At 40.8% G+C, this 27,893-nt stretch overlaps 1 protein-coding gene across 1 annotated transcript; it reads left to right on the top strand.

Moving 5' to 3' along the window:
• The first annotated feature begins 699 nt into the window (after positions 1–699).
• On the top strand, positions 700–23,991 carry LOC119211251 (neuronal acetylcholine receptor subunit alpha-7-like). The gene is made up of 9 exons (XM_037462028.2): positions 700–1,049; positions 7,524–7,663; positions 10,113–10,157; positions 10,673–10,782; positions 17,909–18,156; positions 18,823–19,017; positions 19,334–19,420; positions 20,956–21,065; positions 21,171–23,991. The coding sequence occupies exons 1-9, from the start codon at positions 989–991 to the stop codon at positions 21,771–21,773; spliced, it is 1,599 nt and encodes a 532-aa protein (XP_037317925.2). The 5' UTR covers positions 700–988; the 3' UTR covers positions 21,774–23,991.
• Positions 23,992–27,893: the final 3,902 nt, after the last annotated feature.

Genomic DNA, 27,893 nt, shown 5'->3' with positions numbered 1-27,893 from the left:
GAAAGAAAAAAGTTCCCTAGAGCTGCAAGGTGATGATTCTCTGTGGGCTCCTCACAAGCAGTCTCTCTATTTCATTTAATGTTGAATTGAATAAAGCAACAATTTTACATTCTACAAATAGAGTTTAAATAAACTTGAAATCACTTAAAGCAAAAAACCTCTCCACTGCTTTGCATTACAAAACGTACAAGCATGGTGCGCTTCTGCACACACACACACACACACACACACACACACACACACACACACACACACACACACACACACACACACACACACACACCTTCCTTCTCGAAATAAATGGACGAGGCATCTTATTTCACGATGCACCCATTGCACGTGCACGTCACACGCTCCGCTGCTGCGCGTCCACATCTTTCATGCAGGTGAGCACGGGTTGGAGAAAAAAAGAAGGAAAAGAGACATAGTTTTCTTTTAAAGTTATCAGCCGAGAACTTTCACCAACGTCACTTGGTAACGTAAATATTTGGCAAACATTTTAGTGAAAGCGAATCAAAAAAATAATAAACGTTTAAGGATTTAAATATCACACCGAAAAAATACAACCTACGGATTCTTTTTAATCGGAAATGAAAAACAAGCACAAAGAGGACTTAATAAATCTGCAACAGAATATACTGCAGCAACTTTCTTTTAGTGAGCGCCTCTATCAGATGTTAGGCAACAGAAAGTGGACTGTAGTCATCGTCACGGATTGTTTCAGCTGTGAAGTTTTGGCAGCCATATTTCTGGCCATTAGCTCGAACGCGCGTCCCCGTGCAGCGCCGTGTGAGGGAATGTGAAGTGATGTGAACGCGCCAATCTCCGCTCCGCTCCACTCTCAATCGGGTCCCTTTTCTACCTCACACACTCCGACTCGCTGCTCTCTTTCTTCACCCAGCCGCATGTCCCCACCGCCACCGAGCCGGAGTTGATTGCCTGTTCAGCGGACACTGAGAGCGCGCAGCCTCCACAGAGCGGTGCCAGCATGAAGTTTTGGGGACCGTGTTCGGTTGGATTTTACATCTACGCGGCTATACTTTTCAAAGGTACGTTGGGGGGCGGGTTATAACGATTTTAGCATGTTTTTGTCTTTTAAGGCACTTCCTTCAGATAGCAAATTAGCTTTTGATAAAGAGGATGAAGACATTAAATTAATGGGGAAACCGTTAAGGTTTATTGCCTAAGTATCCATGTTGGACAGGAGTTTGCCATGGCAGGTGGGGCATACAATTGGACTATATCTATTTGGTCTCCTTAAACATTCATAAAAGGTTCATTTAATGTAATTATCTTCTAAACCCCATCCCATCAGCATCATCAGCTGTAACATATGGGTTGTTCCCTTGGCAGTCTATGAAACAGCAACTTTGCTGAATATATGTCTCCAAACCCTCAATGCATGTGTATGGGCATACTGTATTTGCATGTGCACACCCTGAGCAAACATCAAAGATGCCACCCTCCACTTTCTTCAGACCCTTTTTTACCAATCCAGTCAGTGATGTGTTTGGAACAAAGGAGTGAATGTTTGGCTTCAACTACAAAGACTGAAGGGAGAGATAAAAGGATGTATTACATGCTGATGACAGTAGGGCTGCACTGTACATATAAAAAGTTAAACATGTCATATCATTTAACTTAGTTTCACTCTTTTTAAAGGAGCAATATACAACATTCAGAGCATAAATATAGCACTTATAACACATATTTGCCATACACACGTATGGTGTCAAGCTGAGATGAGATTGTTCCATTGTGGACCAGCCCCAGATGCTTTTAGTGCACGGCCCCACTGGTTCGCTCAAGGCGCCCGATCGGCTCTGTTCTCAAACGGCGGTTGCAGAAGACGCCGCAATCCAGACTCCAGTTACCTCTCAGGTAAACACTGCACTGTCACAACTTTTGCTGACCTTTTTGTTATTCGCACTGTTAGCTCGTCAGTTACTACGCAGAACACAGAAATAATCACAATTTTGTGTTCTGCAGCTTTAAATGAGCTATCTAACAAGGCATTTGCTGCAGGAACATGAAAAGGCAACGTGGAGAGCAGCATGCTTTGTTGACAGTGGATCTCATTGGGAGCCACGTGAGACCTTTGGCGTTTGGATTAGAGAAGCAGCTAGCTGCTTCAAAGCAGAGTACATGTTCACATTCAGTGTACCGTTGATAAGCAGCTTTGACGTGTCATGGGAAGTACCCCCCACAACATCAAAAAACGGCCTGTTTAGTTCCCTTGAAATGGTAAATATAACTGTGACGTCTTAGTCTGCTGACAGCTGTGTAGATGAGGATGTAGTGAATTAGACTTGACTCCTCGAGCGGTGGACATTATTCATTTTGGTTTAGACTAAACCGCCCCGTTTTTAGGTGTAGACAAAGATTTACTACATATACCCGCTGATTTATTTAAGAAGGAAGTAGTCTGGCGCAGATGTTGGAATATCATCTGCTTGATTTCAATGCATGCCTCACCTCTTTCGACGTCTTCCGCTCTTTTTCTTATTCTCCGTCTGTTTTACCGACACAGTCTGCTTTCCTCTTATTTATTCCACCGTCAACAAAAAATACTTCCCCCAGACTCCATGATCTTTAATAACTTTTATGTTAAAGGATCTTCCGAGGCCTTTCTCTGCATTTCAGTTGCGTATTACAAGTGCTGCTGTTCAATCACTGGCACTAAAATGTTTGTTTTGCCTCCAAAGTTATAAACTGTGAAATTTCCATTTCTACCGTATCAGTTCCCAATGGAGTGTGCTGCTTTCCTAAAACTCTTTTAGTTTTTTTTTTAAACACAAAATGTGCACGCCATGTCCAATTGTGCTCGACATAGTGTAGGAGTAGGGATGTGGTAGCCACAAACGAAGGTTTTAGCTCCTGGATTAGGATTAAACCTCCAGTGGTTTTAGAGCTCTGAGCCTTTGACCATAGATTATAAATCCCATCCAACCAAAACTCCATTAAGGCAACGCCACGCGCTCTGATCCCGCCCCACCACCACGAATGGTCACATGATGCTGGGAAGTGTTGCGCTCAAATAGACAGAGTCACACAATAGGGGAAAGAAATGTCAATTTAAGAAGGGGTAAAGGGTTACAATGGTTATGTAAAATTGATATTTTTGGGATTACTTAATCCCAGTGGTCTCCTTTTCTTAAATCTGTCTCTTCTCACTCAAACCCTCGGTGTCTCATTCACAGCCCATATTCATTCCTCATCATTACATTACTTTGGCCGGCCATCTTTTGCCCATTTAATAGTTGCAGGTTTCAGGTTTTGAGAACTGGAATTGTTCTGAACACAAAGCAGCATGGCAGGAAAATAGCGTTGATTGGTTAATTAGACCCCAATCATATATGAAATGGCAGAGATTAATCAATCAAATGATGATGTTTAGGTGTTGTGAAAATGAAACTGAAGTTATCAAAACTAAGCATCATGAGAAAGCTGTGTAACATGATTAAAATAACTTTCTTCATGGCCTTTGAGAATGTTCAGAGCATTTTAAAGATTATTACGTGAGGTACCTTGTTTATGATGCAGCTTTAAAGCTGCTGAACATCTGGATTCTTCACTGCTGACCTCCCCGGACCAAATGATTGGTAGTGAAATAACAACACCATTACAATGTAGAAGTGACCTTAATTTGAATTGATGTACACTTTGTTCATTTCAGAGCTAGACAGGTGTGTACGGTTCACACGTGAGAATGCATATCTAAAGAGTGATAAATTGTAAGTGAGTAGCCATTTCAAAGTTTGTTTACACAACGTATACGATATTCTATACTAAATCACCATCGGTAAGACCAACATGTCAGTATGTCAAGTAAGCTGTTTTATTTATTGATATTTTTGATTAGTTTAAAAATATCCCAAATAATGACAATCAAATTATGTTTCTGTTTGTTTTTGTTAACAGAATTTACATAAACACATTTTTATGTGAATTATGATCGCAAACCATAAGTTCATAACTTTTGTTTTAGGCTGTGTATTATTCCAGCTCACAGGTGTACATTTTAATTTGGCAGATGTAACTGTTCAGACAAACAAAATGTGTTCATCATCATATCCAGCAGCTCTTTCCACATCACTATTGCGTGCAGTGCAATTCATTTTTCTCTTTCTCTTCATCCCACTCACACAAGCACCGACACGAGATATTTGCATCAGAAGGCTGTAGCTGTACAGTCTTTGTCGCGGTGTTGACTGTCCGGGCCCCCGTGCATCTCTCGTCTGTCTGCAGAACGATCCTCCTCCCCCCAGGTTGTCTATTGTCTTTGTTCCAGAGGATTCTGGGATCAGAGCCCGGCTTCTAGTTCTACTAGAACTGTCTCTTTAATCAATGTTTAAGATTTAGCAAGTTAGTTAGAGTTAGAAAGCATGTTTACCCCATTTACAAAACAAGATTTCTCTAAATAATACAGTTTTTGTTTCACAATGTATTCTTTCCATGGTAGTACTGGGGAAAGCCTCTCAGTAATTTGTTTATGTCAATTAATCCCCCAAAATGCCGCAAACTTACTTCTAAACCTCCCAACCCTTTTCTCAGCACATTTCTCTCTGTTATTACCTCAGGATGAATGCACACCATTGGGAACTTCAGGTATCACAATTAATGTTAACATCTACAGACTGTGTCTAACTGCCAATATTGTTTTTGTGAGAAGAAGATCAAAGAATCTGTAACGGTACGTGATGTGATAGGCTGAGACGACTGTCAATCAATCCAATACACCAATTATAAATATTCTTTCTTTATTTGGAAGGATAAGAAAAAAAATCACTGTCAAAGAAGTCTGTGGTTTTAACTTGTTTTTGTAATTGTTAGTAGTAGTTGTGTGGAATTGTGTTTGCTACTTTTTACTTTCAAAATATACACATGAAGCCTATGTTGGATAACAACATTCTTATTAATTTATCCAGCTAAAAGTTTGATTATATTCTGAGTTATGATTTAGGGCCTTTATTAGAAATTGCATTATTTGTGGGTTCCCATGAGTATTATAGTGGCAAACGACATGACATGACAATAGTTTACTTAATCTACATTATCATCCTGGCAGAGATGAGGGAGCAAAGCTCTGCATTCTACTAGTTGAAAGTGTGTGTGTTGGACAGCGGCTCATCCTGGATGGGTTTAGCTGAGCTCACCAGGGCCACTAACCCCCCCCCTGATGTAGGAGGTGGTCATATGCCTAAAAAGCTTCCATGATTTGATGATTTGTTTTTTTCTCTTCTTAGGGGTGTCTGTGAGGTTTGTGTATATGTGTGCGTGTGTTTGTGTGTCTTTGAAAGGGAGAAGGAGAGCCAGTCCCTCAGGCCGCCAGTGTTTGGATAGCTTGTGTCTGATGAGTGTATTTTGGAAGCCTCATCTTTACGCATTGACCCAGTAAAACATATTCAGTTGGGACAGAGTCGCCTGGCTGAATTTCCTCGTTGTGTGTGTGTGTGTGTCTGTGTGTGTGTGTAAGTGTCTGTTACAGAGAGTGTGAGGGAGAGAATCATTGGGTGCATGCGAGTATTTGCACGGATCTCGATTTTAGGATGCCACATTGAACAAAAAAACAATAATACTTTTAGCTTTGCTGTTCACAAACATCAGCTGTGGAACAAAGTTCACCTTCTCCCAGTTGGTTTGGCCTCGCTTTCCTTCACCTTCATGGGCTTTCTTCCAAATTGTAACCATTTGTTTGGACATGATGCTAATTTGAAAGCACTCATTCAGAGCAAATAAGAACAAAGTTTAGTCAGGACAAGACAAAGAGCTTGAAAAGCAGGAACAGATGTAATAACAAGAGAGACATGAAGATCAAACGAGGGGATATCCTTAGATTTGGAAAGGCTTGTACAGGGATAAAGGCACTGATAGAAGGAGAGAGGTTCAGTCAAAATAGAAACTGCGCAGTAGAAGACTCTTGTTCCAAAGAGTGGAATTCCCATGAGAAGGAAAGCGAGTGTAAAGAATTGGGAATTAACTGTGGAAAACTTGAAAGGGAGTGAGGAAGGAACTATTCCAACAGAGCTTTTTTTCACATGATATTCAAATCAGTGCACTGCATTATTCTCGTCCACATTTTGAATGCTAAGAGATGTGACCATTTAGAAAAAAGAGACACAAGATGATTAAACCTGTTCGATCTAACTCGCAAGTGAAAATAAAATACCACATTTAATTGCAAACATCCAGAACCTGTGTGCTTGAACCAGTGAGCCATCATTTAGCTCTACAAAAAATGATAATGTTAGTGTAGGCAATCTTCATCTTTAGTTTTTAAATGACAACCACCAGAGTAGATGCTGAGGAGGGACACGGATAAGCTGAACAAATGGCATCTCTTAAAGCTCCCCTGCTAGCGCCCCCCCCCCCCTCCCCCCCCCCACTCCGATCTCATCCCCGCCCTCTGCTGGAGTTTGTTTGATGAAGCCTCTCTCTGGGCTTGGGAGATGCCTTCTTGCCAGCTTCTCATATCTGCTTCATTAGTGTGGTGATTGTAAAAAAAAGAGAAAAGCTTACAAACTAATAAATGCATCCCTCCATCCCCACTCACACAAGCATGGTGCACACGAGGATTTAAGTTGGCTCAGTGGTTTATTGTATTTGATTATGTGATATATTATGAGCAACAGAGACCAAGCTTTCCATTCTCTCTTCCTGACTTAATCAGTTTAGTTGTTTTTGTTTGGACGTCAGTTTACATAATTGAAACACAGAAGAGACACTGCGAGGAGGTTGGCAGGATAGCAGCTGTAAATGAGTCTGTAGTTAGATTTCAGTGCACGTGTGTATGCAAATTGCGTTGTGCAACAATGGAAAGATTTTTGACATTCCGCTGGTGCGTTTAGATTTATCAGCATTGTATTTTTGCAAAAGCCATCCGGCATTAGATCACTTGTGTGGTTGTCCAAAAAAACATGCTGACAGACGGAGACTTTTTGGTGTGAAAATGTGTCTTTATCTGTTTGCTGTGGGTGTGCACGTGTTGGCATGTGTCCCCAGGAAAGGCCACGGATCTGTCACATATCCAGCTTCCACCTGAGGTACTGTGGGACGCATAGACGGACGCATCAAGAGGGAGAGATGAGCGGCTTCTCTGTCTGTGACCTCGGGCTCAGTCCTGCCATAACTCTGCTCATTAGCCCCTTAATGGTCTCTCTTCACAGCTTCACCAGGCGGTAGAACTCGCTCCTGAAATTCTCTGTAATCATTTCTCCTTATTTCTCATCCACCCTAAAGTTTGTCCTTGAGATTCTAGTCTTTTGTTCTTTTGTCTTTTGTTTGGCTCGGTTTTTAGTGTCGGAAAACGTTCATCGGCGTGACCTCCTGAGCACATTTTTTTTGGACGGGTTGTGTATCTACTGTATGACAAGAGAGGAAATGATCTTTTGGTGTTGTTTGTGGTGGCTATAAGCTATATTTGTACACTTGTTGTATTTTAGCATGTGCACAATAAAAGTGTTACTAGCAATGCACTGGTCACAGAAATCTGTGTGATGTCCTGTTTCATTTGTTGCCTCCAGGATCCCTGCAAGGAGAACATCAGAGGAAGTTGTACAAGGAGCTGCTGGCTAACTACAACCGACTGGAGAGACCTGTGGTCAATGACTCCGCCCCCATTCTGGTGGAGCTGGGCCTCACGCTGCTGCAGATCATAGACGTGGTGCGTGAGACACAGATGTGTTTGTGTGCGTGTCTGTGTGTGTATGTGTCCGTGTAGAAGGTTAGGGTTTTGTTGGGTGCACAGTATGTAGTATGGAAGTGTAATTGTAAGCCTCAGCTAAATGACATGTAATTTAATGTAATGTAGCACTGTGGGGACTTGCATCATTCACATTTCAGGTAATTAGCTGTGTGTTTAGAGAATTTAAACTGTAGCAACTGCAAAAGTAGATCAAACCCCTGCATCAAAACCATTGCAGTAATGAAAAATTGAAAGAAAATACGAGAAAAAATACATTAGGGTTAGGGTTATGCACTCCGACCTCTGAAGGGGTTTAAGTTACGTTCCCGGTTCCACTATCTACATGAAAGTCTACCAGCTGAAACTTTACTGTTCATTGACACAAGGCTTGACCTGCTTGGCAAAAACATTGTGTTTCAATGATTGGACACTTTTTGCTGTTACTTTTCCATGGATTTCACGCCTCCGTATAATTGTTCTGACGGATTATAATCGTTTTTATGCCTCTTATAACATAATCTTCCATTGTTTTAAATCTTAATCTATCGAGGCAGGGCTGGCCGAGCATAGTTGTTGTTTTTTTGCTGCTCCACTGAAGCGGTGCATGCAATGACACATGGCCAGCAGCAGTGCCCATTGATGCAGCAGGACTTACAACACATGGGACTCTGGCTCAGATTTGTATGCAAGGCAACATCATCCATCAAATCACTGATGTGCTGCTTACCTGCCAATCATTTTGAAGAAAGTTGTAAAATGATGAGTCTGTAAGTTTGCATTGTGTTGGCCTTTTTAATATAAATACGATACGTAAAAAACGGTCCTCTGCGTTGTCTAGACAAAGTTCCTGCTTTTCTGAAGTGTGTTGATTCAAAATATTAGTTGCAGTAAAGGCATCAGCGTTTCCTTTCTACTCTCCCCTTCGGTTTTGTTCATGTTGTCTAAGCTGCAGACAAGAAGTGTCAAACACTCCCCACGGGCTCCTGACGGTGCAGTAGAGTTTGACAGGCCGACACATTTCCAATTCAGTAAAATTACCATTTGTTCTTCCCTTCAGCCCGTGACCCAGAATCTTTAATGACTTTTCAAATTGTTAAAACTTCAGCTCAGAACAGCAGGAGGCCTTCAATTGAATTCTCGACTCATTAAGCACCGGGGAGGAAAAAAAACGTACATTTCACTTTGCAGGATGCATGTACATTTTTCAATCAACCTGTTCACAGAGAGAAATCCTTTTCCCGGAAATGTAATCACGTTTTAATCAGATTGTCTTGAGCTTCGGCTCGAGACCAGTGAAGTGGACGATTAACCTAATTTACAATCTGTACGTGGCCATTATAGCATTAAGAGGCTGATGGGGTTGAATCACGTTGGCATGTCCTTACAGTGGTGAGGAAAGTATGGTAGGGAGTCAAATAGAAGATTTTTTATGTTTTCCCTGAAACTGAGCAAGGCACTTCAGCTTAACCAACAAGCTTAGATAATGTAGGCTGCACTAGATTTCAACGCAGAAAGGATGTTTTTCAAATTTTCCCGAGAAAATTGAAATCAAGACAATCTTTGTGATCATTTAAATGTGATCAGTAATAAAATAAAAAATAAATATATGTTATCCATCTGAGAAAAGCCTTTGTCAGTGTATGGAATTGCATTATATGGCAGTAACCGATGTGCTGATACCCAGTGGTGTGCTAGCGCACTTTAAAGTTAATGTTCAGTCGTCATGGGAACCCAAATGTCACAATTAATTTATTAATCAGCTATAAAGTGAAAAATGTTGACCTTCTAGTGCCCGTGTGTTTCCGGGTCGGGTTATAGGTGTTTCTAGGCTTGTCCATACTGAGACTCTTACAACACATACCAATACATTCATGCATAAACACCAGATAACTGTCAAGAAAGGTATATTAATGATCAATAATAATATTGAGAGGTTAAAAAATAAAAAATACCTTCATACTCACCTATAGATAACATGAAAAATGTCTGTTGTTGTCTTGAAGAATGATTGACAATGAAAATTTTACTTGAATTAAACAAATAAGATGTAAGTCCGTGGCAGTGTGTGTAATGAATGTGTACTCAGCATCAAAGTAACAGTGCAGACATGCTGGTGCTCTGAATAGGCGAGGGAAGTTCATATCATCAGTCCAATCAGCATTTTAATTCAATTTTTCCTCTAATGGATAATACTTTTAGATCATGAGTGTGTTTGCAAAACGCTTAATTCAAAACCACATAATTTATCACATTTAAAGAGCATTTTAAAAGGTTTCCATGCACTATATGGATATGCAAAGTAGCAGCACTGATGACAAAGCCGTTTTCCACTATATTAAATATGGATTGGCCTGGTTTTCTTCTCTATACAAAAGAAAAATAACTTATTCTCTCATTCTCTGATTCTTTTTTCTGTTTTTGTTCTCAGGATGAGAAGAACCAAGTGCTGATGACCAACGCCTGGCTGCAGCTGGTGAGTTTAAGAAGTTTAAAAATGGTATGTTTTCATCAATTGAATGTGCTTTAATTAGATTTCAAATCTCATTAGACCGTTGCTGTGTTTTGTCCACTGTTAACTGCACTAGAAATCTGAACTTGGAGGGATGGGACGGCCTGAAATAAAAACAAGAACCATCCATATGTTGTTATGCAATACTGTTTTAACTACATAATGTAGACTAATAATGTAGCTAGATGGCTGTAAATAGTAATTGACTTTTGACATTATTTTTAGGAATAACCCCTATTTTTCAATTCCTTGATAACTTCAGAGTGGCAAACTAAGACTAAAAATAACTTTTGTTTTGTTTTGTGGTAGGATATAGACTTTATTCCTACTGCACCACAACATTCTTTTAAACTATTAGTTCAACCAGCCTTAGGACTGTAATGTAATGCTTTTGTTTCGGCAGAGCATTGGAGTTATTGCACCCATTAAAAAAAAAAACGTAAGGATCCGGTGAAAACTCTCTGTTGTCTCTGTCTCAGTACTGGACAGACATCTACCTGAGCTGGAATCCAGAAAACTACCCCGGGGTCCAGAACCTGCGATTCCCTTCAGACCAGATCTGGACCCCTGACATCCTCCTTTACAACAGGTCAGTGCTGCTTTCTGCTGCTCATCGCCACTTTCCTTAGAGCAGCAATATTCTAATACTAATGAATCTAATAAAATGTAAGAAAGGATTGTATAGTGAAGACGGTGTTTCTTGGTGAGGAACCTTTAGTGGACAATAACCTGAATCTCCAGCTTCAAATGGCTTGATTGAGCTTTTTTGTGAGTTTCATCTCATTGTTCAGGCAAATGAGTGAAATAGCTCCAACAATCCCACTGACTGCTGGCTGCGTAACAGCAAACAGCAGTGAGTTGCAGTTACAGGTTTATGTGAAAAGCTTAAAAAGTGTTTTATCTTTCATGCTCTTTTCTGGTGCGTCAGTGTAGTGCATCAGAGGAGCGCATCTGCCATGGATGGCACGCTTTCTTTTTGCTCTTTGGGTAAGTGTGTTGGAGTGATTGAAACATCAATTTAATCCCTCTGACGTGCCGTTATTTTATTAAAATATCTTTAATCTCCGCAAGCTAAAGCTGTAGCAGGGTTTAAATCAAGGTGATAAACAATCTGTCACAGCGGCGGGTGTAAGGGCAGAAAGGAAGACTCAGATGCGGAGTACGAACAAACAAAAAAAACTTTTAATAGTCAATATTAAGAAAACTCAAAATCCCAAAAATCCAGGAAGGCGGGGAGGTCGGAAAAACATAGATGAGACAGGGACCAGGGACAACAATATACACACTATATCTACGTGACATGGCGGCGAGACACCCATAACATGCAATGACGCGATGAGGGACAAGAGACTGACAGGGCTTAAATACACAGGAAGGTGCAGGTGATTGGACACAGGTGGCAACAATCAGCGACACTGCAGACAATCACAGGGGATGACAGGACAAGGCAGGAAGTGAAGTTAACGTAGGGGCACCAGAGACATGAAACTACAAAATAAAACAGGACATGAACCCAAACCGTGACACAATCACACTCAATCTAACACAAAACTCTGCGACAAAGGCAACAGAGAAAAGGGATAAATACAGAAATCTACTTGATTTCTTTTACTCTGACAAAAACTTAAACTTCAAAAACACAGAATCCTTGCCAAGCTATCTCATGACGCACAATGTTTGACTCAATCAACAAGTCATTTCAGTGAGATAAAGGGACAAATGCTGGCAAAATATGGCTCAAAATATCAAGATATCATTTTATCATAACTTACCTCTATTTTCAAAACACTTACATATTATAATATTTATAATAATTAAGACAACATACAGAGCATTTTAATAAAATAAATAAAACAATTTCATTGTGCTTTTTGATTTAATTGGACCCGTATCCACAGTTACTGCTGTTACTCAGTCGATGGAGAGAAGAACCTCAGATGATTCTCATTCCCATATTTCCCCCCAATTATACAAGGACAGAAACAATAGTTTGGCAGCATTAACCCACTTTTTAAAAGCGCAGCTTTCAGCCAGGATTACTCATTCTAATCTCCCTTCTCCCTCTGCCTTTTACCCTCCGCCTCTGCTCCTCCCTCTCTACCACCGCCATGCGTACCCTCTTCTATCTAATCAAATCAAATCAAATCTAGTGTCTCCCTCCGTCTCTCTTTCATGACTCACTGTCTCACTTTAATTCACTCCATTCAATCAACTCTTTCCCTCCATATTTGTTTTTTTACATCCTTCCTTTGTAAATCACCGGAGCTGCCTGCCTTTGTCTGTCAAAGTGTCAGCATGTTGCTCTGACGCCTGCCTTCTCTCATGCTCCATGGGTCTCCAGTTGCTGAAATCACACATGAAAACAACAACTCCTGTGTTCTGCACTGAAGGAAAAATATATTTCTGCTGTTTGGTCAACGAAGCATTTATTATTTATTTATTTTGAAGACAGGAAAGGTTAATTAACCCTAGGAAGGCAGACTATTCTAGCAAATCTTTTCAGGTTATGCCCATGTTTCCTCAACATATCAACATTGTAACAACCACAACAACGACATTCATTCATCGAGATGAATGAATTTCAAAATGTGTGATTAATTAGTTAATTATTTTTAATCGACAGCCCTAGTTTTCAGCAATAAAATGGATCACTGCTGGAAACGCACACGTACATACCTAACCACACACATGCCACGATTACACTGAATGACCATTCACACAATTCACAGAACCTGCTAACACATGCACATGCATTTACGCTTTCACACAATTCCAGATGGCAATGGCATGACGTGCATCATTACACCGCGGAGCAGCAGTGCGCAGTCAATAACACGCTGGTCTTACTTTGTGGAATAACAGATGCATTTAGGTCTATTAGCACGCAGAGCAGACAACATTTAGTTATACACCCCTTCACTGATTTCAATTGTTTTAATGCGAAGCTAATGACGTTTAAGAGTGCTGAGGTCAGATGTCATAGTAAAATCTGATGTGGTCTTTGATGAGCCATTTGGCGCAAATTATCCACAATGTGTGGAATCTCTCCCACAGCTCTCACATTGTGTCACTATGAAGCTTCACGCACCGGTGATGTTTAGTGCGAGCCATGTGTTTACTGTTCCAACCACACCCATGCAGAGTGTCTGCGCAAATCATTTTATTACTCACCATATTTGGTCAAATTTAAGCTTTCTCAGCGCGTAGAAACGGACCTTCTGAGGTTCAAAGGAGGATTTGGGAATTTTTGTAGAGGTGTTGAATATTTTAATATTCGCAAAAAGGTTATGATGGAGAACAAATGAAACAGAGGTGTGTGTTTTTGCCTCAGTGCTCTAAAGAGGACCTGTGCTGGGTGTGTGTGCGTGGTTGTGTTTGTTTGAGAATATCCAGACCTAAAGCAGCCATGTAAGCCGTTGACCTCTCTCAATAGAGGGGAAAGTAAATGCACTCTCAGAAAGGATGTGTTAAAATCATACACACTTCTTGTGTTAGTACAAATTCAAGACATGTTGTGTTGAATTATCCATTTTTGTGTTAAAATTATACAAATATTTCACAGACGTCACTAACACATCATGTGTTAAGTAATTGTTCAATTGAGTTTCACGCTGCGCTCCCACTGCCTTGCGTCATTATTTAAAAAAAACACAACACACTCCAGTCCAACGGGTGGCGGTAATGCGGCTATAAGTCAACTGCCGCTAACTTCTAAAGAAGACCTACGTTCCTTTGGCGTTGAGTTGCTGAGGCAAAACAGAACAAAATAAGCAGAACAAATAAAGAGAGATTTTAGTGGAGGCCTCACGGCCACTTCACGCACAGGGCAGAGCCAATGGAATCGAGCCAGACCCACGTGGGATAGATCGCCCGTTTTCCTGGCCAGTAAAAAAAGGAGACGTGTGGAGCGAGAATGACGCTCCGCCCCGGAAATTATGCATTCTTTCATTGAAAACTCATAAAAATAAGGCAATTTATGTTTAAAAAGTCATAATGTGCTTCGAGTGCTTTGAGTTTGTTTTGTTTGGCGATTAGTGGCTTTAAGGCTGAACACCTCTTTACGATAACGCCCCCACTGGAAGTATTTTTTTTAATAATGCGCCGTTAAAGGCGTTACGTAGCCACGCTTTCCCAAAGAGACACTCAAATCTTCGCAGAAACGAATAAACGGAAGGAGTTCTACAGTCTCTGATAGAAGATTATGAAAGAATAACGCATACTTCTCGCTAGAAATGACATCAAAATGAATACAAATGCTGATGCTTTCTTAAAATATTGTGTTTTTCACGGAGAATATGCTGACCGTCCGCCATGTTTTTCTTTTCGCTAACGGCAAACTTGATAGTCACGTGACCTATTTGCAAAGCAATGTAAATGAATGGGCCAAAAGAAACGTAACATAACGTTATTTTGGGGGAAAATGTAACACGACTACGTTTATCACGGTGGACAAACGTAGCCTTTTCACGCTTTTTTTTTAAACTGAGTTGCGGAAGATGTAAAGGCTCAGGGCCGGCTCTAACCCATTGGCTGCCCTAGGCGAAACTAAGATTTGCGCCCCCCCCCCACCTACGGCCACTTTGAACCACATTTATTCCATGTTATCATTCTGATATACTATTCTATTATAGGTACACTATGTTGTATGTATTATACCGTACATGTATATTAGATAAATGTACTACAGGCAATATAATGGTATCAGAACATTTTAATTTTTAGTAACTTAACAAACTCCAACAACAAATGAATTCTATCGGGCTTTATGTGCCCCTCGTTCATACATTCTGTGCTGTCGCTGCCAAATACAAATACGATTTAAAAGATAAATTAGAAAGCACAGACCTTTATCAAGGATAAAGCTGTTTCGTTGAATACTTCTAATAGTACTACAACCACTACTAATATTTTTGTACTTCTAGTAGTACTTCTAGTATTTCAATTGGTATTAATACTAAAATTACTTTTACTATTACTAATATTACTAGCTCCTCTAGTAGTACTACTAGTATTTCAACCCCCAATGGAGGAAATTCTTACTGTAATGTTTGATGAGGCCCATCAATTAATAACTTCTTAGTTTTCTTAGCTTAGGGCGACTGTGGGTGAGTGGGGAGCGTGGCCGTCTTCCAATCACATGTTAGTTACTGATGGGCAGGTGCCACGGTGTATGGTAGGTCCTGTTATTAGTGTATGAATGGGTGAATGATGTCATGTAGTATTAAAGCGCTTTGAGTGGTCAGAAGACTAGAAGAGCGCTGTACAAATCTATTTTACCAAGTCCATTTAGTTTGAATGAAAAACATTCCGCCCCCCCCACCCAGCCAATTCCATTATTTCAAAATAAAACCCTCAATGATTATCTGTACCTCAACCATAGGTACACCACAATTGCTCTCAAATACTAGTGAAACTAGTACTTACTTATTCTACTGCTAGTACCACTAGTACCACAACTATAACTAGTACTAAACCATATATTACTACAAAAAATGTATTTTTTAATTTCTGTTTTTCCTATTTATATTCTTTGTTTAAATTAATTTCAGCTTTTATTATTTCTGTATTTTTTCACATTCATAGAAGTTTCTCCCATTTCAGTTTTTTTTGCAATTCTTTCAAGTTAATTTCTGTTTTTCCTATTTCTATTTTTTCAGCAATGTCTAGAAGTAATTTCAGCTTTTATTATTTCAGAATTTTTTCACATAGAAGCTTCTCCCATTTCGGTTCTTTTGCAATTCTTTCAAGTTCATTTCAGCTTTTCTCATTTCTGTGTTTTCAGCAATGTTTAGAATTCATTTCAGATTTTTCATTTCTGTATTTGAGCAACTTTCTGAAATTAATTTCAGCTTTATGCATTCCAACGCATTTTCAGCAGGAAATGCATTTTCTAGTTTATAATTGTAACAGTATGGGGTAATTTATTCCACCATGCAATGCTCTTTCTCTGCCTCAGAAACCCTCTGCCATCATCATCTTTTGTCATTGTGTGTGTGTGTGCGTGTGTGTGTGCGTGTGTGTGTGTGTGTGTGTGTGTGTGTGTGTGTGTGTGTGTGTGTGTGTGTGTGTGTGTGTGTGTGTGTGTGTGTGTGCGTGTGCGACAAAAAAGCTTTGGTGCCCCATGTCCTATGATGAAGGAACCTATCACTGCCTGTATTCTCATTGTCGGTCAGTCTGTCTCCTCCTCGCCCTGCTCTCATGTCCACAGCACTCTTTCTCTTGTGTGTGTGTCTATGTGTGGTACACGACTGGTTCCCATCCTCCCAGGGCTATCACTTGCCCAGTAGGATGCATATTTATTGGTTAAAATGTGAACACTGTAAAAACTAAATGATTTACAACACTTAATTATCATTCCTATTTTTATCTTAATAATAAAAATATTTCTGAATTAAACTAATTCTAATTCTTACTTTCTTAGGATAACTATAAATATCTCATAATCTTCTGAACATCCCCTGTTCTGTACACACATAACTTGTACAATAAACATGCTAAATGTATGTAAGCCCTAAAGGAAAAGCACACGCTTTTAAATAAAGTAAGGCCAAACCTTAAATAATTCATGCCATGACCCCTCCTCACCTCGGAAAAGAAGTAAATCACCTGACTCAACCTCCTGCAAAATGGTAAATCACTCAATCATGAGCAAAGGCAGTGACCAAATGAAATGTTCCAATTCTGTTTTGTTGTCTGTTCTTTCGGGCTGAAAGAGTTTCAGACACGCTGGCGTTATCTCTCTCTCTGGGGATCGCATTGTGAGTGTGTTGATTTGTGTGTGTCCGTGGATAGATGCCTTGTCTCGTGTTGTATATTCACATAGTATTCAGTCTGGGGTTTTCAGTTTTAAGCTTTTTTAATGTTGCCCATGAAGACCATCACATGACCTAATGGGCATCAAGCATTCTATTGCAATGATTAAATCCTCAGCACTGCATTACGGTAACATTTGCTAATCCTTACTGAAGGGAATCAGGCCATTTTTGTAGCAATAATGAGTAATGAGTTCTTTTGTTTTTTCTCCTTGCAGCATTTGTGTGGGGAGGATATGTCTTTGCTTCTATAGATTCCTTCTACCAACCTTTTCTACTACCAATGGCGTTACATTCAAATGTTAAGAGGCATATAACAATCATTTTAATGCATTAAAGGATCATGATTAGCTGCCTCCTCATTGTAATTGTATAGAATAGCTAATTATAGTTGAGCTGGAGTGTCAGAGCAGTGTGTTGGTGTTTTAGGTACTTTATTTACTGTGAGTATCTGTTTACAAAGGTTGGTTGCTACTCCCGATCTTCCTTATTTAACAGCTGTAATTATTTTTGGTGCTGTTTGAAAGTGAGTGAAGCCAAATCCATCGCGATATTCAAATTTTTTGACGTTTACAAGACATCAATGACCAACATCTGTTGCAGAGCCTTCCTCGTGTTTGTAACTTGCATTCTGCTACTGCATATGTGGCATAGCAGAGTGAAGTGATTATTTTGTTTTACTGCACACAGGGATTCAGCCGGCTTGTCCCTGAGTGTATGTCAGCTGAGGGACAAGGGTAGCGGGTTGGTAGCTTCGCAGATGGCTGGTAGATGTCTCACTTCTCTGCTCCCTGATGAGGCCGGTTAGGCTGAAACTGCAAAGAGAGTGACACCCTCCAACAGGCACACAGAAACACTCTACTCCTCTCTCTCTCCCTCTCTCTCTCTCTCTCTCTCTCTCAGTGCGGACGAGCGGTTTGATGCCACCTTTCACACCAACGTCCTGGTGAACGCATCGGGTTACTGCCAGTACATCCCGCCTGGCATCTTGAAGAGCACCTGCTACATTGACGTGCGTTGGTTCCCCTTTGACGTGCAAAAGTGTGACTTGAAGTTTGGCTCCTGGACGCACAATGGCTGGCTGCTGGACCTCCAGATGCTGGATGTGGACACATCCACCTACATACCCAACGGGGAGTGGGACCTTGTGGGTAAGAGAGATGTTTTTGCTGTAACTATCCTCATGGTTGTGCTTGATATGAAATGATTTCTAATAATGCAATAAGATACCTGATGTCCAACACACTACTATAAGTATGAATTAACCTCAAATATATTTTTCTAGTTGTACCCTGAGATAGTCCTGAGATAAGATGAAAAAATATTTTTAAAACTTTTCTTTAAGGGGTTTAACAACATGGCTGCTGATGCTCAATATTTGATCTCTTTAAGTCAACATTTTAACAATCCCAACTTGTCACACACTGCCTCTGGGTCACAGCCATTTGCTGTCCCCCAGTCTTGCGTGGCCTGGCCCATCAACCACTAACCTTCTACGCTGTGTGTGTCCATCTTGGAGAAGAAACAGCACCCATTCCAGTGCCTCGGTTAGCAGAAAATGGGTGTCAGACAGCACCAGGTGGCGTGCAATGGAAGTGTTTGACGGGTTGCCATGTGTAGAGAGCAGCACACCACATCCCCGGGGGTTTCTCTGCTTTTATTCAAAGAAAAGATAAAGAAGCAAAAATCCCAACCTGTCCATGAAATGCTTACACTCACTGGTTCTCTGTTTTTTTGCACAATATCGAAGCTGTAATGTCTTAACTAGTCCTTAAAATCTACCTGACCTGTGAGTGTGTTTGGCTCTTCCCCGTTAGGAGTGCCAGCCAAGCGCAATGAGCTGTACTATGACTGCTGTAAGGAGCCCTACCCCGATGTGACTTTCACCGTCACCATGCGACGCAGAACGCTTTATTATGGCCTCAATTTGCTCATCCCATGTGTGCTGATCTCCGGCTTGGCCCTGTTGGTCTTCCTGCTTCCGGCAGACTCTGGAGAAAAGATATCTCTGGGTGAGGTTAAACATATACACACATAAAACATTTGAAAACTTTCATATCGTTCTATGGAAGAAAGGTAAAAAGAAGGTGAGGATGTCTAACGTTTTTACATACATGATATTTAGCAAGTAAAATAATTGACTCAATGGTATATAAATATATGTGCTTGCATATTTGTCTTCATGAATGATAAAGAAAGTCAATCAATCTTGATATATGCCATGATAACAGTATAGTTATTACAGAGATATATTTTATACACCAGTGACCCTAATGCCATCCTTATGGATATGCTCATGTTCTGTCTCTCTCTCGATCCCTGTCAAAGGCATCACTGTGCTCCTTTCGCTAACTGTCTTCATGCTTCTGGTCGCAGAGATCATGCCTGCCACGTCCGACTCTGTTCCTCTCATCGGTGGGTTATATTTATGTGTGTTTGAGTCTTCATCTAACATGCTTAAGTCTGGAAAGATGTAGGTTATTCCTTCCTGTTGATGTGACAACGGGACCTATATGGAGGGACCTATATCGTTGCAGATAAGACATGTTTCCAGATGGACATTACATTGTATTCCACACGCAGTATTTCGTGCTATTTTCTGCTCACCTCTGGTGAAAAACTGCACTAGATGGACGGGAGTTTTCTTCGCACTTTCCCTCTGAGTATTAAATATATTATGCTTCCAGTAAACACCAATTGAGAAAAGCATTCATTGTTAATTCTTTCATTATTGACACTTTTAACCTTTATATAACGTAAATGGTTTTCTATTCAAAAAACATCTTGATGTCTCCTACACTTTGGTTTGAGTGATTCATTGGTTTCCTGTCTGTGTCTAATTCTCCACTGGGGATGTACAAAATAAAAGAGGATAGAAAAATAAATTTTGAATATAGAAAGAGAGAGAGAAGAGTGCTTGGTGCTAAAGCCGTTATGAATAAGGCCTCAACGACTGTAATGTTTCCTATCAGTTTGACATGGTTGAAGAGAAATATATTGTACGTGTACATTATAAATGTGTACTTGTATGCGTATGAATGGTCAACACTACATCAATGCAATGATAACAGGCCTCACTTCAGCTTGACAAACGATTAATCAATAGAGTGATTAATCTGTAATTCTTCATTTCCCTCGACCTCAACACAAGGCCAACTGGGACACTTAGCGGCCTTGTTAAAATGACTAATGCTTCTTTATTGCGTATTGGCTGAATGTGGATGTGAGTTATTGTAGCTGCTACAGCTACGACAGTGAATATATAAAGCGAGTGTTCAACAGCGCTGCCGGAATCAGTCCAAAAGCCTTTTATCATCAACTCTTAATCACCCCAAAAGCATAGCGTGTCCATTTCATTTTACTACATTTTGTTAGAGCTGTTTTATCTGTTACCATTTGACTCAGATAAATTTTTTTTTTTAGTATTCATTCATTTTAAACGTTTTGACCAACGTTGTTATGGTTGAGTTTGTGTAAATCCTTCTTCCATGAAGTAAGTCAAGGGATTAGTGATTGACCGGGAGCAGCAAATTCCCTCCACCTTACTTTCCATGATCCCAAACAAATAATGTTGGAGTGTCCTTGTAGCCAGATGGTTACAGCGCACACATAGAAATCATATCAGTAGTTGTAATTAGCTGGGGGGGGGGGGGTTTGTTCTCAGGCGCCAGCAAGCGGTATACAGGAGGTTTGCCCTCAGATATGATCTCTCTTTCCGTGTGTGTGAATCGTACCCCATGGAGACATAGCTTCTTGCTTAAATTGATCAATCTGGCTTTCCTTTCCCGTTGCCGTGTGAAATCAAACTATTTTAGGTTAAGGTTTAGGTTAGATTAATGTTTTGCCTCTTAGTACACCTTTATTACCTGTGACCATGGGTTAGATCAGGAGAGGGGGCATGACCTTAAAGCCAAGCTAAATGTTTTTTTTTTTGTATGTGTCTGTGTCAGCCCAGTACTTTGCCAGCACCATGATGATAGTGGGGATGTCTGTGGTGGTGACAGTCATAGTCCTGCAGTTTCACCATCATGACCCTCATGGAGGCAAGATGCCAAAGTGGGTGAGTCACTAATTTGATCAAATATTCACCCCTATAGTAATTAACAACACAAATCGCCACGTTTGTATGAGTTTGTGTGTGTAACGCTCCACATCTCCTTCTCAGGTTCGTGTGGTGCTGCTGAACTGGTGTGCTTGGTTTCTCCGCATGAAGCAGCCTGGCGATGAGCGCAAGCGGCCTGGTTACAAGTACAGTCGCAGCTCCCGGCACCACACCAGCGCCGGCTCCATAGAGATGGGCACCGTTCCGAGCCTCACCACGCCCCTCTCACAGGCGTCCTGCCCACCTTGCCCCGCGGGCACGTCCAACGGTTCCATGAGCCTCTACTTTAGCAATTACCACCCCATAGCAGGCTCACACGGCCCACCTTCCAGCGACTCCGGGGTAGCGCTGGGGGGGCGTGCCCATGGGTCCTCAGGCGATGAGGGCGAGCCGTCTGGAGGAGTTAGCAGTGGTGTTGGAGCCGGGTTGGGAGTCGGCATCCCCCCACCAGAGATCCAGCGCATTTTGGAGGAGGTGTCATACATTGCCCAGCGGCTGCGGGATAAGGACAGGGCTGAGGTCATCTGCAGCGAGTGGAAGTTCGCAGCGGCGGTGGTCGACCGGCTGTGCTTGGTGGCCTTTTCTCTCTTCTCCATCATTTGCACCTTCACCATCCTAATGGCAGCCCCCAACTTCATTGAGGCGGTTTCCAAGGACTTCACATAGCTGGTTAGAGGGAAGGAAGACGGCGAGAGGTTGAGGTTAAAGAAAAGTTTGAGAGAAACATGGAAAAAATTGAATGATCAAGAATGTGGTCCCCGGCTTACAGTCTGGGAACCCAAGATGTGCCATGGAGTGTTTTATAAAAAATTTAAAAAAGAACACAAGAAAGTAAATGGAAACTTGCAAGTCTGTCGAGCTGCTGAATCAACCAAATAATAATGATTAATAAGTACGCAATTACATGGACTAATCATTACATTAGCACTTTCCAAATTAAGAAAAGAAGAGACAGTAATCGGTCCTCCCTGACTTGATGTCGGAGACAAATTGATATCTAAGAGAGGAAAATACGCTGTACATGCCAACTAAACAGCAAACTTAGGGAGACTATAGATGAGGTTGGGATTGATTCTGGCATGAGAATAGGGCAATGTGTAGATCTTCTTCTTTGCATTGAGAAAGACAACTAAAAGATAAAGATAACCGGGCTGTTATTTGAAATTTCCATGACAGCAGCCATGTTACCATTGTTATATTAGTAAGTTTATTTCCGGACACATGCATAGGCGTAACCATGCATCCTTTCGGGGGGTTTTGTCCGCCCCAATATTGAGAAAGTACCCATCTGTCCTCCCAATATACACCAGAAAATATATGTTCTCCTTTTATGAACCCTGTCAATGGACCGGTCTCTTGGCTCGTTGGTTCTCGCACACCGCTGTCGGGCATCTTTCTCTCCAACGTGCGCTCACTGAGCAACAAACTAGACCAATTTCAGCTGCCGGTGAGGAGAGACAGAGACTTTTCTACATCCTCCGTTTTGTGCTTCAAGGAGACCTGGCTCTGTGGATCGATACCGGACTCCGCGCTCCAGCTGGCAGGCTTCAAGCTGCTCCGAACGGGCCGCGACACGGAGCTCTCCGGCAGGACGAAGGGTGGAGGAATCTGCTTCTACTTCAACACCAGCTGGTGTAACGATGTAACAGTGATCCAACAACACTGTTCTCCTGATGTGGAATCTTTCATCATTAACTGTAAACTCTTCTACTCCCCTGTGAGTTCGCTTCATTCATCCTGGTAGGTGTTTACATGCCGCCGGCAGGGCAAAGTGCGGGAGGCACAGCGGACACTCGCCGACCAGATACGGTGCGTGGAGTGGACCAACCCTGGACTCTTTGGTTATTGTCCTTTGGGACAAAAGAAACCCCAGCCATGAACTTCCTAAGTACAAACAGTTTATTAAATGCCCACCCAGAGAGGAGAACACGCTGGATCACTGTTACACCACACCTGCCCACACCAGTCCAATACCCGCTTCAAAAAAACATGATGGGGAAGGGTATTCATTTGGACCCCCCCAATGTCTAAACCATGGTTATGCCCTTGGACACATGAGCATGTAAAAGACAAATCCAATAATATGTCTCAGCACAGCATAAAAGGTGGGAACATAAGTCACAAACACATGACTTGCACTCAACCTTATTGGGAGCTTGAGCAGGATTCTAAAAGCATAATTAAAAGCTACCTGAATCTTTTTTTGTTTTTGCCTTGCTATAACTGCACCATGAGTGGGCCGCATAGAGGAGAGTACAGCAGTTTACTTCAATCGCCTCAACTATCGCTATTCTGTGTGCACAAATCAACACACACATACAGTATGTAAAGACATCCCTGCAGTCTGACTTCATAATGATATTAATGTTAGTTTAAAATTAAATGTTTCACTGGGAATTTTTATCAATGTTCAATCCGATCAACAAAGTATTGGATCTTTCTTCCTCACTATACGATTGCTTATTTAGGTTTACGTAGCATTTTGTCTTGCCTATTTACTTAACAGTTTGTGTCCGTGTAATAAGGAGACATCCAAAAAATGTTATCAAAATGCATTGTCTAGATCGGTATGCACTGATGTTTTTTTCTACTTTATAGTCAAATACTGTTCTTTTGATGCACAGTACATCTTAAAACTACGGAATCTGACACAATATGACTATGTCAGAAACAGATGAAGTACCGGTTTTCTAACTGTAAATCCATTTCCACAGACCTTGTTTGACTACACTGTACATACATGATCACTGTAGATGAAAAGATGACTTTTTTTGTGTTTTGTGCCACCTTCACTTCTCAGCCTGCTCTTTGCCGTAAACACATTCATTGGTCTCTTTTTTTCTTTCTGTTATTCCAAGTGTGAGTTTTTGTCGCCTCTATGTGATTAAAGTATATCTATTCTCTGTATAACAGGCTCCAGATAGATCTGTGGGTAACAGGATTTGGAGGGTCAGAAAGTAGACTAAGTCTTTTATGTTTACTATTGTGAGTAAATGGAAAATACCTCTTGTGTTAATGTCACGTTAATCAAAACTCAAATATCTTAAATACCTTCTGAGTTCTCTTCAGCTAGTCAAATAACTTTTGCTTAGCATACTTGGTCAAACACCAGCCATTGCGATCAAAGTCGGTAAACTCAGTTCAATCAGTGTGCAGGCGGTTTTACTGCAAGCTGTCAGATTGCTAGACAACAGATGGGCCAGATGAATGAAGTGCTAAATGAATCAAGATAATGCAAAAGATAATGGGAGTGAGTCAGAACTGGCTGTGAAACAGCTGCATTAATGGCATGAGAATGCCCTATTTAAAGATGAGCACAATAACAACATCCCCATCAGTGTCACCATTGATTGCTGGGAAGACGAATGAGACACTAAAGCTGATGGTGTTTGTGTCACAGAGGCCTCTGAGCTGTCTTAACTGTGACTGTGTTGATGAGATACCATCCTGTTTGCATTGGTCAAACCATTAAGGGATCTAAAAACAACTACACTGTGAATATTCTCTTTATTTCAGTGACGATCTGGTTTTCTTAGAGGGTACTCAAAATTTTTTATTTTTCTAAGGAAGGGGTATAAATTATTGATTCGAAGTGGGAGTCAAATAATTATCTGAGCTGAAAATATGTCCCCAAAATGAATCAAAGAGGAATAATATGGGTCATGTTTACATTTGTCTAGGACAGTGCCTCCCAAACTTTTTTGGTCGAGCCCCCCTTAGAAGATTTAAGAACATTGAAGCCCTGCCGCCCCACCCAGCCCACCCCAAATAGCCCATGAATTAATTGCATTTTAATATATAAACCATTAGTTTTAAAGTACCTCAATTTTCCACTGAAAATAAAATAGCAATACAATTCATTTAAAGTGCAAACAACATATTTCCACACATTTTAAAAATCTCATTATGTTCCCATTATCAGGGTGGTGGGTTTTACAACACACAAAAGACTGGGATCACAGTGCTTATAAAATCCAGAGACATATTATATTTTGTTGCGGCAATGTTGTGAACAAATCAAAATAACTTTAGGTCACGGACAACAGAAAAGAACAAAAACCCGCTGGCAGAACCGACACCAAGTTATTGAAGACGAGGTTACTTGGCGTAGTAGGAGACGGAGACATGGGAACTAAGACTAAGCAGCAAAAACTGTCAGTAAAATGACCGCTTTTGTCTGCATGGTACCTCAAAAAAAGAAGAAAAGTTTTTATTTGTAGCAGCTTTAAAAGACAAGTGAGGGTGGGAAGGATTTGGCTTAGGCTTAGAGACTATTTTATAACTGAGGATAAACAGGGAATCCCAGCTGCAAGGAAATTATAGGTTACGGATTGAAATTGCAAATTCATCATGAAGAAGAATGACCTCCGGCTGAGATACAAGCACTGTTCCAAATAGAACTTTCAAGATGTACATTTGGTTGCCTTTGCCAAACATTTTAAAGGAATTAAGGAAATAAACAGTAACTTAAAGTAGTCTTATATACAACTATTTATAGTCAAATAGCACAGCATATAGTAAAGCAAAACAAAAGGTTTACAAAAATGACTATAGATTTGCAAAACTTGCACCATAAATGAATAAATCTTTTGATTACATGAAACATAAAGCAAGAGGAAACCCACTCGTCCACACGCTGACAAACGTAGACAATCCCAACTTCCCACGTTCAGCCAATTATAAGTACGATTTTAAGCACTAATTGTAACAAAATTTTCAATGTAATTTTCAATGTAATAAGATATAAGCATAGGTGTGTGTGTGTGTGTGTGTGTGTGTGTGTGTGTGTGTGTGTGTGTGTGTGTGTGTGTTTGTGTGTGTGTTTGGGATATGACAAAAAGCTTGCATTTAGGAATATTAACACAGCCCAGCAAACCCTCTTTGGATAAGAATGCTCAGTAGGATGTTTTTTGTCAAGAGGGAAAAGACAAATATTCTAAATCAATTTCAAACTTGTGACTTAACACATTTTTTATATGTTTTTTCTATAACACATCATTTCTGTATCTTTTAAAAAGGGCCATGAATTCTCCAATTTATTACTATACAATACATTATGTATGAATATAAAGGACTATTTTTCACGTTGAGGCTGTGGAAGACTTGCAAAGGTGTTGAATATTGCTACAAAACTACAGAGAAACAACAGAGAAATGTGGAGAGAAATTATTCTTAAAATATTGGAATTTCATTGGTGCTAATGTAAACAGATACAAATGTGTTTCTTTCCCCTGACAGGATTTCCACAATCTTGGGCCCCAAACTTCAAAACTTTCCCTTGTGTTTTGCACCTCTTATATTATGTCTAACATTGCAAAGACAAATTGACAGTCTTGAGTGAAAGATGCCATTGGATCAGATTCATTCGCCTCGATCCTGTCAACACCGTCTGGCATTCCCAGCAAACCCTCTGTGAGAAAAAAGGCACACACGCCATGCATGGCGGGGGCCTGAGCGAGACCAGAATGCATCTGGGAGAGTGTTACATGGTCAGAGTGCTGAGCACAGCGTGCAGCTGGTGCAGCTTCACAGGGGATCAAAAAGTCATGAACCAAATCATAGACTCTTTTCTTCTCTTTTTCCTGAAATTAAATCTGTGCTAAATGATGCAACTGCAGTTGGTAATAAACTAAATAAATTATTTTGGAAGGTCAAGGGAACCATGGGGCGAAGTGGGGAAAGGGAGGGACAATAATGAAATCCATAAAAAAGTTATGGGTTTAAGTAATACGGCAACAGCGTCCGCCTGCTGCACCTCTGGCCCAGCATTATTAGTTTAGAGAAACATAAAGCTCTCCCCGCGGGTTCATATGTGTGGCAGGTGCCCCCCTCCCCCCTCCCGACGGCCAGATGCCAGTCCTTCCTCGACACACACAAAGGGCCCGTTAGCCCGGCCACACTGGACCCCCGACAGCACGTACCTCCTTTAGTGCTCCCCCTTCACGGTTTCTCCTTCCAGGACCAATCCATTCACAGCCACCTGTCCGGTCCTCAGGCGTAAAGCGTCTCTCACCTTCACGCGTTTACCCCTCTGCAAACAGTCCCCATGTTGGATTAATCCACTCTCTCCTTCTGTCGCGTCGCTCTATTGATGGAAGGGTTATTCTGTCGGTCCTCGTCTTTCGGTTCAGACTGAAGTATCTCAACAACTATTCGACTGCCACGGTAGAATCAGAGAATAAAGAGAAAGAAGCTTGCCGACTCTGGTGATCCTCATGGAATCTAGAATAATTATGAGGTTCACATAAGTAGTTTTGAGGGATTGCTATGAAATGAGGTCAAGACGTTCAGGTATAAGTCCTTCCAAGAAAAGCAGTGAAATGAGTACGGCAAAAGCCATGGCAATTCTGACTTATGGCAGAACTCAGTGTCACCTTAATCATCACGTGGCCATATCACAAAACTTTTATTCTTTAAATAAATATTTATCAACACTGATGGATTGTGTAATGCATTTTTTATGGTCTGTCTAAAAGGCAGCTCAGTTACAAACAACACACTTCGTTGTTTAATTTCAGGACTTATATGAGGTTATATAACTATCATTTTATATTGTGTTGTTCTCTTCTCATGTCTAATCTGTTCTATTCTCATCATTGTGTTTTGTATTTCTTCGTCATTTCCGTTTTACTCAGTTTCAGTAACTCTTTTTAGCTCCATTTAATGATTTCTGTTGTGACACTTTCATTACTGTAATAATCATTTTAGCTGGGGGACAGCCTGAGTGCTAATGTGACACATCGGCAATCGAAAAAGCAGCAGCATGGTTGACCGGAGAGGAAGTCT

The sequence above is a fragment of the Pungitius pungitius genome, chromosome 2, assembly GCF_949316345.1.
Source record: "Pungitius pungitius chromosome 2, fPunPun2.1, whole genome shotgun sequence".
Taxonomy (NCBI): domain Eukaryota; kingdom Metazoa; phylum Chordata; class Actinopteri; order Perciformes; family Gasterosteidae; genus Pungitius; species Pungitius pungitius.
Note: the sequence above shows the minus strand (reverse complement) of the source record. Positions and strands in the feature narration are given on the sequence as shown.

Coding starts and splice junctions, on each gene's coding strand:
- LOC119211251 (XM_037462028.2), top strand. CDS start 989: ATGAAGTTTTGGGGACCGTGTTCGGTTGGATTTTACATCTACGCGGCT. Junction 18,157..18,822: donor CGGGGAGTGGGACCTTGTGG/GTAAGAGAGATG, acceptor CTTCCCCGTTAG/GAGTGCCAGCCAAGCGCAAT. Junction 19,421..20,955: donor CGACTCTGTTCCTCTCATCG/GTGGGTTATATT, acceptor TGTCTGTGTCAG/CCCAGTACTTTGCCAGCACC.